The 12,299-nt window shown below is 38.3% G+C and overlaps 1 protein-coding gene across 1 annotated transcript; it reads left to right on the forward strand.

Annotated features, from left to right (window-relative positions):
* Nucleotides 1–344: 344 nt before the first annotated feature.
* LOC132612044 (uncharacterized) lies at nt 345–1,025 on the forward strand. Its single transcript, XM_060326391.1, has one exon. It carries the CDS (start codon nt 345–347, stop codon nt 1,023–1,025), a length of 681 nt encoding a protein of 226 aa, XP_060182374.1.
* Nucleotides 1,026–12,299: the final 11,274 nt, after the last annotated feature.

The raw sequence follows: 12,299 nt of genomic DNA on the forward strand, positions 1-12,299 counted from the left end.
ATGAAGGCTTTAAGGAGATTGTGAAGCACAACTGGTTGGCAGATGATGGGAATGATGTCTTTATTTCTTTCAAGCAGAAAGTGAAACAAGTTAAATATGCTTTATCTGTATGGAGTAAGAAGACTTATGGAGATATTTTTAAGCAACTCAACATCAGGGAAGATATTGTTAAGATTAAGGAGCAGTTGTTTTAAGAAGTTCCATCTGAAACAAATAGAATGATTCTCCAAAGAGTTCAGGCAGAAATGAAAAAATATTTGCATTATGAGGAGGAATTTTTGAAGTAAAAAGTTGTTTTCACTCACTTTGCTCAAGGAGATAGTAATACAAGATTCTTTATCAATATGGTTAAGGGGAGGAGGAAAAGAACTCTTTTGAAAAAGATAAAGGATTCTGAGGGTAGTTGGATTACAAATTTAGATGAGATTGCAAGTGAAGCAGTGCCATTTTATCAGAAGCAGTTTTCTCAGGAGGATGATCATGCAGATGCTTTATTTTTTAATCATGTTCCTGAAATGGTGAGTCAAGAGGATAATGAGATGATGTGTGCTACACCAACTATTGATGAGGTTAAAAATGTTGTGTTTGAGTTATCAGGGGAGAGTGCAAGTGGTCCTGATGGCCTAAGTGGCCTATTTCACCAAGCTTGTTGGGATATAGTTGGTAATGATGTACTGAATGTGGTGAAAGCATTTTGGGAAGGACATACACTGCCTAAGTCCATTACACATACTAATCTGGTGTTGCTGCCTAAGAAGAATGATGTAGAGACCTTATCAGATATGAGACCTATTATCCTAAACAACTTTATTAATAAGGTTATGTCAAGGGTGATTCATGACAGGATGGATAAAGTTCTGCCAAGTCTGATTTCTGCTAATCAATATGGTTTTGTAAAGGGTAGGAATATCATTGAGAATGTGTTGTTAGCTCAAGAGTTTGTATCTAATATTAGATTGAGAGGCAAGCCAACAAATGTGGTAATTAATCTTGACACGACCAAGGCCTATGATAGGGTGTCCTAGTTGTTTTTAACTAGGGTCCTTAGAAGAATGGGATTTACTGAGACTTTCATTGACATGAGTTGGAGGTTCATAGCTAATAATTGGTATTCTGTGCTGATAAATGGTCAGTCTTATGGATTTTTTCATTCTGCTAGGGGAGTGAAACAAGGTGATCCCTTGTCACTTGCTCTATTCATCCTATTTGCTGAAGTTTTTACAAGGGCATTAAATGCACTGTTTGAGGGGAAAAAGTTTAAAGGATTTGGTATACCAAAATGGAGTAAAATCATCTTGCTTATGCAGATGATACAATCATTTTCATATATGCACACAATTACTCTTTGAACTTAATTATGAACACTCTGCAGAAGTATGAGGAGATTTCTGGACAACTAATCAATAAAGGAAAGAGTTCTTTTTATATGTATTCCAGGGTTATAAAAAATCTGATTCAGCAGGAGGAAACTATCACTAGATTTTCAAGAGGATATTTTCCTTTTATATATCTAGGTTGTCCTATTACTCATGCTAGGAAAAGGAAGGCTGATTATAATGATCTTCTCAAGAAGGTAATGGACAAGCTACATGCATGGAAAGGAAAGTTGTTATCTCCAAGGGAAAAAGCAGTGTCAATTACTAGTGTATTGCAAAGTATTTCTATCCACTTGTTACATGCTATTAAACCTCCAAAGTGTGTAGTCAAGGACCTTCACAAGATTTTTCCAAGATTCTTCTGGAGTAGTAATGAAGATATTAAAAAGAGACACTGGTTTGCATGGTTGAATATGTGCTATCCAAAGCATGAAGGGGGTTTAGGATTTAGGTCCATTTTTGATGTATCAAAAGCTCTATGTGCTAAACTGTGGTGGAGGTTTAGAACTGTACACTCTTTATGGTCTAATTTTATATGGATCAAGTATTGCAAAAAATAGTATCCTCAGAATTTTCAATGGAAGGGTGGATCTCAAGTTTAGAAGATGATGCTTGAAGTTAGAGACAATATAGAGCAGGAGATTTGGTGGGAAACTAGAAGTGGCACTGCAAATGTCTGGTTTGATAATTAGACAAGGTTAGGAGCTTTATACTATGTACTTCCTCAACAATTCCCTATTGATGAGAGAGTGGAGGATGTGAAAGAGCTTATGAATGGAGGAAGTTGGGATATTTTCAAGCTACAACAGTTTTTCCCTGAAGATATTGTTGATCACATAATGGCTGAACTAGAAATTAAGGAAAATTCTCAAGAATGGGATCAGCCTTGGTGGATGATGACTAGTACTGGTGACTTTTCTGTGGCAAGTGCCTGGGAGCTATTAAGGAAAAAATCTCACTTCTCTGAGATTTATAAGGACATGTGGATCAAAGGTTTTCCTTTCAAAATCTCCTTCTTCTTATGGAGATTGTGGAAGTTTAAAATTCCAGTTGATGAAGTTCTAACCTCAATAGGAATCAATGTGGTATCTAGATGTGTATGCTGCAGGGTTCACCAACAAGAGACCATTGATCACCTGTTTTTAAATAGTAGCTTTGCAGCTTCTATCTGGAGTGTGTTCAATAATGCTGTTGGCCTTACTATTACTTGCACACAGGTCAAGCAAGTAGTGATAAAATGGTGGCATGCTCTATGTCGTTACAAACTGAGACTTGTTTACAAAGCAGTGCCAACCATAATATTATGGCATTTATGGAAGTGGAGGAATACAACTTTGCATGGAGGCTCTATGTCTGCATTCAAGGTGCTGCATGAGATCAACTTGAGCATTTATTTGTTTTGTAGAACCAGATTCCCTCTCATACAGGACATGCCAAAGAAGTGGCCTGATATCATTGATTTCTTTGAGAAATTTAAGCCAAAAATCAGTTGCAAGACAGTCTTATGGAAATTTCTAGCTAGAGGATGGGTAAAATGTAATTGTGATAGAGCAGCAAAAGGAAATCCTAGTCCAAGTGCCATTGCCTTTTGTGTTAGAAATGAAAAGGGAGATTTGCTGTTTGTTGCAAGACATAAAATTCCTGATGGAAACAATCTGGTTGCTGAGGCTATTGCTATTAAGAAAGGAGTTGAGCATTGCATTGATAATGATCTGGTTCCTCTGATAATTGAGACTAATTCTCTAGGTATGCATGGGTGAATGGGATATCCCTTGGAGTATTGTGATGATAGTAAAGGAGATCCAAAGATTAATGAAGGGAGAGATAGTGAAGGTGGAGCACATTTTCAGAGAAGGCAATGGACTAGCAGATTTTTTGGCTAACTTTGTTTTTGGTTTTGCAGGTACACAACAGTTCACTACTTTCCAGGAGTTACCAATTTTGGCAAGAAGAATTCTTAACTCAGATAAATCTCAGATACCGTATTTGAGAATCAGATATGCCCCAGATTCTATACAGCTACAAACATGAGGAGGAAAAGAACTTTAGCATCTGCATATGTGCTATAGCTGCTGCTTTATACTATCATACATCACATACTATTGTTGAATTGATCTAATACAGTTGGAAGCTATTTGTATGGGTGGTATTAGTGTAATCACATGCTCATCCCCGTGCAGAGAGTTTGCAGCTGTTTTAGTCTCAAAACACAACAGGAATGGGACATATGGCACAAGGAATACTTGCTGAATTGCATAAGCTGAAAACTGCAGGAAATGTGATTTGGAGGCCTGAATTATATTCATCTAGACCTTTTTCCATACCACCTGGTGAGAGCTTGGAGGTGTGATAAATGGAGGAAGATCAAGGCACCAGAATTTGTACTTCCAAGTGCTTTTTCATTGCTGTTTTTAGCTTAGTTTCTTAGTTTGTTTAGCTTCTTTTTTGTTAGTTTTATTTTGTTTTCTTCTTTATTGTTTTCAAACTCTCCTATTTTGGAGTAGTTATTTTGTACAAAATCTTTATTTTAATAAATTCCCATCATTATGACGGTTTAAAAAAAACATGTTTCTTTTCTGCAGTGGAATAAGGATTAGGGGAAAAGGTCTAAAAAGGGATTTCAAAACTCTGAACTTTAAAATGTTGAATCTTCTGTGTATCCTTGGGACTCTTGGTCTTTCTATTTTTTTAAGGTGTGTGTGAAAAATGCAGTTGTTTTACTTAAAACTGTGTACTCTACATAGAATCATAAGGACTTAAAGTCTCTTGGCATTGCTTACAGCTGATCTTGGCCTGAATTCCAGTTGTTTTTTGTCTTGACCTTTAACTGAACGCTGCTGAGGGCAATTGCACCATCCCACTTGTGTTTATTAAAGCTAGTAAAGCCATGACCCTTATTATACTTCCTTGGCATAGTTAGATCTACCTATGCTCTGTTTTTGTTGATGTGATAGTGATTAAGGGATCAGTTGCTTCTTTGTGTATTGCATACTGGTAAAAGACTGTCTCAATAAGATGACTTTGATTTCACCTACTGGAGTTTATGTCACACCCTAATCTTGATAGGGCATGATGGGCACCCGACTCTCATCAAAGTCGAGCGAACCCTTAGACGTTCGCTTTACCAAAACCTGTCATTTCAAAAAAATTTAAAAACATGGAACTTTTCCAAATAGAGATCGTTGTCTTTATACAGATTATGAAAACTTTCAATCAATTTCGTACTTTTTACCAACTGAGGTCATATGAAAATACATACTCCTTTAACCTTTACAAATGATTCACACTTCTCGACGCCCTATCCACAGGACACTGTCTGCAAAGTCTCTAACATATACAAACTACCATAACATAAGTACTTTGACCCGGCAACACTCCGAACTAAGATGGAGCTCGCCAATCCCGTTGGAACACCTTCTAGCAAAGTCTTCTACTTCTCTGGGTGTACCTGCGTGGCATGAAACGCAGCCCCCGAAGAAAAGGGGGTCAGTACGGAATATGTACTGAATATGTAAAGCGGTAACAAATCATAACCACAGCTTAATTTAGGAGAGAAGAAATCACAATCAAATTCAATACCTGCAGCCTTCGCTGGAGAAGCATAAATGTATACACGAGGTCTCAAAATAATCCTTAAGTAAATAATGCAAGCGAATACACATTCTTTAAGCAAACGATGCAATCTAACACACTTGCCGCTTCCGACATGCTAACCAAATAGTCCCTTCGGACGGCCGCTTCCGGCATAGTTATGATGGCCCCTTCGGGCAGCCGCTTCCAGCTTAATAACAATGATGGCCCCTTCGGGCATGCCGCTTCCGGCATAATAATAATGATGGCCCCTTCGGGCATTCCGCTTTCGGCATAATAATAATAATGGCCCCTTCGGGCAGCCGCTTCCGGCTTAATAATAATGATGGCCCCTTCGGGCATGCCGCTTCCGGCATAATAATAATGATGGCCCCTTCGGGCAGCCGCTTCCGGCTTAATAACAATGATGGCCCCTTCGGGCATGCCGCTTCCGGTATAATAATAATGATGATGTCAACACAACTTAATCCACGAATATCCATACAAAGAAATGATGCTATGGAGTGTAAACATAACTCGTAAATGAAACGAAATAGTAAAATCTCGCACCCCCCCTTCGGAGTGGTTTTGAAAATCTAAATAGTAAAATCTCGCACCCCCTTCGGAGTGGTTTTGAAAATCTAAATAGCAAAATCTGGAGTGGTTTTAAAAATCTAACTTTATGTTTCCTTTAGTATAAAACAAATTTTTTTCTCGAAATTATTAGTAAAACCATATGCACAACTCAATTGGCATAACATAAACTGGGGCCATATGTTATATAGCACGCTCAGACATAAGCTGAGGCCATAGCACACTCAGAGATCAGCTGAGGCCATAGCACACCCAGACTTAAGCCGAGGCCATATGTTATATAGCACGCTCAGTCGCGTCATGAAATCATTTAGAAAAAAAAACCATTATGGACGTCATGTATGAAATCAAACCCTTTTCATTTGTCTCCTTCGAGACTCGCAAATTTAAATGTAAAATGCATAGGTAAGAGAAAGACCTTATGAATGTCCCCTTCGGGATTTAGACTGCATTATGAAGTCGCACAACTTGAGAATGCCCCTTCGGGCTTAAGAGGTCAAAGAACTCAGGATATCCTACATCTAGGAATGGATTCATTATGGATATCGTTACGCTACGTTTCCAAAACAATCCGAGATAGCATATGAAAATTAGGAACGTTATTCATCATAGGAACCTCTACGAACGTTTTAAAGCAATCCGAGACTGTCTACGAAAGTTAAGGACATTAACACTTATAGAACTCTTTAAAAAAAACAAGAATCTCTTTATGCTTTGTTCGTTATTCAATCATATGATAATCTCGACTATACTAAGCATACTCACATCAAGAAGTGAATAAGAATCGTAAACAAGCTCGGAATCAAGAATAGAGTTACCCCAAGATACGTATCATAACTTACTTAGCTCTAGGACATGCCAAAAGAAAGAAAGGGTAAGCCTTACATACCTTACCCGCTTCCTACACTAATCCTAACATAAATCTTTGGCTTCGCAAGATCTACAACAATATTAGTACATACCAAGCATTAGCTATAGATACTTAGAAGTTCAATCTTCAACCAACACTTTATTTGCAGAAATTTTGGCAGCATTTCCCATGTAAATACAACCATCCCCGAGAATCCAACTCGGCCAAATTATCAATCAAGATGAATGGTTTGCTTGTTCCAACAACCACTCCACGTTAATGAGGGCCCTCCAATTAGTTGAATTGCTATAAGAAAATATTTTTTTGATCTAAATTTTTGGATCTTAATTTTTGAGCACCATGGTCGAATGACCCTTGTCTTATTTTTCTCCAAGATTCTACAAGTTACTAAGGGGGTGAAGATGATGAATATCAGTAAATTGTCTTCTTTCATCAACTTATATTATACATCCATGTGGGCCATAGCCCACACCACATCACATGGCCACTTGGCCCATTTATTTTCAAGAATTATTAACTTTCTATAATTCACTTTCATCCCCAAGTTTTCCTTAATATTTCCATGAGCCACCTTGTGAATTTCCCTTTTTACCCCTAGCCTTTCTTAATATTTCCACATCAATAATTTTCACAACCAACTTGTGTGTTAAACAAGATAAAAAATATGGCCTTGCCCTTAACTTCTCGCAATTATCTTGAAATATCCGAATGCACAAAATACGAAATATAACATCCTTCCCCCCTTTAGAACATTCGTCCTCGAATGTTCAACTGATCTTATGGGGTTTTATAACACTTCGAGGAGATCTCTTTTATAGCTATCGCATACAGCGCATTCTTCAATCCACATATCCGCTTTGGAAATTCAGATTACCTGTAGGCATAGGGAATAAGTGGGGGTACTTCTTCTTCTTCATCTTTACTTTGGCTTTCCAGGTCATTTCCTCTCTATTATTGTTTCGCCACAGTATCTTAACAGAAGCCACGTCTTTGGTACGCAATCTTCACTTGACGATCCAGTGTGGCTATAAGCTACTCCTTTATTTTCATGTCCGCCTCGTCCTATGCGACCTCTTAAGGTTTCCAGCCATTCCGTACACTCTAATTTCCCTTAGACTACTCTAGCTTCCCATTTGTCTCTTATGTCTAAATCTATAGGATTTCTTGCACACTTCCCAGGGGGTCACCCATCCTAATATTTCTCTCAACTTAGCATGCTTAACCTTGAAACTTCGATGAAATTCAGTGCATTAATGCCGATATAATCGCATCCACCTCACCGCATGGCCTTCATCACATGATCTGGAGCAAGTCGAAGTCTTACAGATTCCGAGACATTTTCGTAATACGTCCTTTCCTTTACAATTACTATTTTACCCTTTTCAATCTTCAATATTCACTTTCACTTTCACCCCCCCCCCCCCCAACTTTACCTTTCAATCATATTTCAATATTATTACCTTATCCAACATGCCTCTTCCGCACCGTTACTTACCACTGTACCTTGTAACTGCTAATGTCATCGGTCGCTTCCTTCTGTCGATGTCGTCCTTTAGCTGAAATCAAAGGTTAGTACAAGGGACTTCATTTCCTACGACTGGGCTCTATCGCACGATCTTAGATATGAAAGAAAGAATGACACCCTATTAATGTCTCGTAGCCTCCTGTTTATAGATGTGGTGCACAACACACCGATAAACAAGACTCTACTAGACACGACTTTGCAGACAACCCCTAGGACGACCTGCTCTGATACCACTTTGTCACACCCTAATCGTGATAGGGCATGATGGGCACCCGACTCTCATCAGAATCGAGCGAACCCTTAGACGTTCGCTTTACCAAAACCTATCATTTTAAAAAAATTTAAAAACATGGAACTTTTCCAAATAGAGATCGTTGTCTTTATACAGATTATGAAAACATTCAATCAATTTTGTACTTTTTACCAACTGAGGTCATCTGAAAATACATACTCCTTTAACCTTTACAAATGATTCGCACTTCCCGATGCCCTATCCACAGGACACTGCTGCAAAGTCTCTAACATATACAAACTACCATAACATACGTACTTTGACCCGGCAACACTCCGAACTGAGATGGAGCTCGCCAATCCCGCTGGAACACCTTCTAGCAAAGTCTTCTACTCCTCTGGGTGTACCTGCGTGGCATGAAATGCAGCCCTCGAAGAAAAAGGGGGTCAGTACGGAATATGTACTGAATATGTAAAACGGTAACAAACCATAACCACAGCTTAATTTAGGAGAGAAGAAATCACAATCAAACTCAATACCTGCAGCCTTCGCTGGAGAAGCATAAATGTATACACGAGGTCTCAAAACAATCCTTAAGTAAATAATACAAGCGAATACACATTCTTTAAGCAAATGATGCAATCTAACACACGTGTCGCTTCCGACATGCTAACCAAATAGTCCCTTCGGACGGACGCTTCCGGCATAGTAATGATGGCCCCTTCGGGCAGCCGCTTCCGGCTTAATAACAATGATGGCCCCTTCGGGCATGCCGCTTCCGGCATAGTAATAATGATGGCCCCTTCGGGCAGCCGCTTCCGGCTTAATAATAATGATGGCCTCTTCGGGCAGCCGCTTCCGGCTTAATAATAATGATGGCCCCTTCGGGCATGCCGCTTCCGGCATAATAATAATGATGGCCCCTTCGGGCAGCCGCTTCCGGCTTAATAACAATGATGGCCCCTTTGGGCATGCCGCTTCCGGCATAATAATAATGATGATGTCAACACAACTTAATCCACAAATATCCATACAAAGAAATGATGCTATGGAGTGTAAACATAACTCGTAAATGAAACGAAATAGTAAAATCTCGCACCCCCCCTTCGGAGTGGTTTTGAAAATATAAATAGTAAAATCTGGAGTGGTTTTAAAAATCTAACTTTATGTTTCCTTTAGTATAAAACAAATTTTTTTCTCGAAATTATTAGTAAAACCATATGCACAACTCAATTGGCATAACATAAACTGAGGCCATATGTTATATAGCACGCTCAGACATAAGCTGAGGCCATAGAACACTCAGAGATCAGCTGAGGCCATAGCACACTCGGACTTAAGCCGAGGCCATATGTTATACAGCACGCTCAGTCGCGTCATGAAATCATTTAGAAAAAAAAAACCATTGTGGACGTCATGTATGAAATCAAACCCTTTTCATTTGTCTCCTTTCAGACTCGCCAATTTAAATGTAAAATGCATAGGTAAGAGAAAGACCGTATGAATGTCCCCTTCGGGATTTAGACAGCATTATGAAGTCGCACAACTTGAGAATGCCCCTTCGGGCTTAAGAGGTCAATGAACACAGGATATCCTACATCTTGGAATGGATTCATTATGGATATCGTTACGCTACGTTTCCAAAACAATCCGAGATAGCATATGAAAGTTAGGAACGTTATTCATCATAGAAACCTCTACGAACGTTTTAAAGCAATTCGAGACTGTCTACAAAAGTTAAGGACATTAACACTTATAGAACTCTTTAAAAAAAACAAGAATCTCTTTATGCTTTGCTCGTTATTCAATCATATGATAATCTCGACTATACTAAGCATACTCACATCAAGAAGTGAATAAGAATCGTAAACAAGCTCGGAATCAAGAATAGAGTTACCCCAAGATATGTATTATAACTTACTTAGCTCTAGGACATGCCAAAAGAAAGAAAGGGTAAGCCTTACATACCTTGCCCGCTTCCTACACTAATCCGAACATAAATCTTTGGCTTCACAAGATCTACAACAATATTAGTACATACCAAGAATTAGCTATAGATACTTAGAAGTTCAATCTTCAACCAACACTATATTTGCATAAATTTTGGCAGCATTTCCCATGTAAATACAACCATCCCCGAGAATCCAACACGGCCAAATTATCAATCAACAATCCGAGAATTCAACTCGGCCAATTTATCAACAACAATCCCAATAATCATGCCAACAACATTAATAATCAATTCAAGATGCATTCTAACATTTACAACCATTGTCACACAATTCAACGGCATTTCATTTATATTCAATTCAATCACGTATAGTCAAGCTAACACCAATGATTTCACATTCAAGTGCTAATCCGACATCATTCTACATGATTCAAGAACGCTTCAAACAATCCACACAATATTCAAAACAACTCAACCAACATACCACTTCACCCGAAACCTTCCAAATTCAACAAGAACAATAACAACATATTTCCTTCTTTCAAATTCATAAACTACACCAACAATCTACATTAACAACTTCATTCTCATAATTACAAGAAATCATACTAAAATCACATTAACTTCTACAACACCCACAAACAATTTCAATGCCAACTTAAACCATTAAATCTTCATTTGCATAATAGAATCCATAACAACAACAATTAAAGATACTAGATAAAATTAGTTCATTCCTTGCCATACCAAACAACCCATGTTCGGCCACCACCCCACACACCCAATTTCATGGTTTTCATCCATTTCCACCCACTTCAACATGTACAAAACATTCACAACATATGAAAAAGAGATTAAACCTCACCTTTTTCACTACCTTTCTTAGATTGGCTAAGGTTGTAGATTACAACAAGATGAATGGTTTGCTTGTTCCAACAACCACTCCACGTTAATGAGGGCCCTCCAATTAGTTGAATTGCTAGAAGAAAATATTTTTTTGATCAAGATTTTTGGATCTTAATTTTTGAGCACCATGGTCGAATGGCCCTTGTCTTTTTTTTCTCCAAGATTCTACAAGTTTCTAAGGGGGTGAAGATGATGAATATGAGTAATTTGTCTTCTTTCATCAACTTATATTATACATCCATGTGGGCCATATCCCACACCACATCACATGGCCACTTGGCCCATTTATTTTCAAGAATTATTAACTTTCTATAATTCACTTTCATCCCCAAGTTTTCCTTAATATTTCCATGAGCCACCTTGTGAATTTCCCTTTTTACCCCTAGCCTTTCTTAATATTTCCACATCAATAATTTTCACAACCAACTTGTGTGTTAAACAAGATAAAAAATATGGCCTTGCCCTTAACTTCTCGCAATTATCTTGAAATATCCGAATGCACAAAATACGGGATATAACAGTTTATCCATATCATGTCTATTAAGATTGTAGACTTTGTTCTCCTGTTCATTTCCTGCATCATGTGTGAAGATCACCTAAACTTTAAAATATGATCCATAAAAAATGGTAAGGACGGTTTGCTTATGCATAGGAGACATAGTCTTGATGAGGGTTTTGTATGAATAACTCTACATGTCTTCTGTGAATGCCAAATCTGTTGTCCTTCTCTGTTGTATTGTACCATGTACTGAAGCTGGTTTACCCTATGCTTATATGATTTTACTTGATTTGCCATACCAACTTGATCCAATACTGCTTAGGACATTGCTACCTCTATATGCCTGTTTATGTGCGATTGTTTGATTTAGCCTAGCTTTGGACATATTATGTCCAAGTATGTCACTTCTTCCTCTGTCTAAGTCATATTTAGCTATCTTGGCTTTGGTTCATAAGAGTAGTGTATCTGCTGAGACTATCCATCTCTTCTCTTCTTATTCTCATATGTTCTTATTGATTTATGATTGTTCTACAACTGTGTATATTAGACCTGTCCTATTTACTCCAAGCCATGTATGTGGATATATGGATCTGTGTCTTCCATGGCTGTATTGGTTGAGAGAGGCAGTTTAGGTGGGAGGGGGCTTGGTTTGAACCTTCCCCTAGTGACCAGCCATGCGAGAGGTTCATGAAACCGCTTGGAACTTGTGTGGCATCAAGAATAAGGGAGGTGATGACTTTGCCTTCCTACCACCCAGGTTTGAGTTGAGTTTAAG

Source organism: Lycium barbarum, chromosome 1 (assembly GCF_019175385.1).
Source record: "Lycium barbarum isolate Lr01 chromosome 1, ASM1917538v2, whole genome shotgun sequence".
NCBI classification, from domain to species: Eukaryota; Viridiplantae; Streptophyta; class Magnoliopsida; order Solanales; family Solanaceae; genus Lycium; species Lycium barbarum.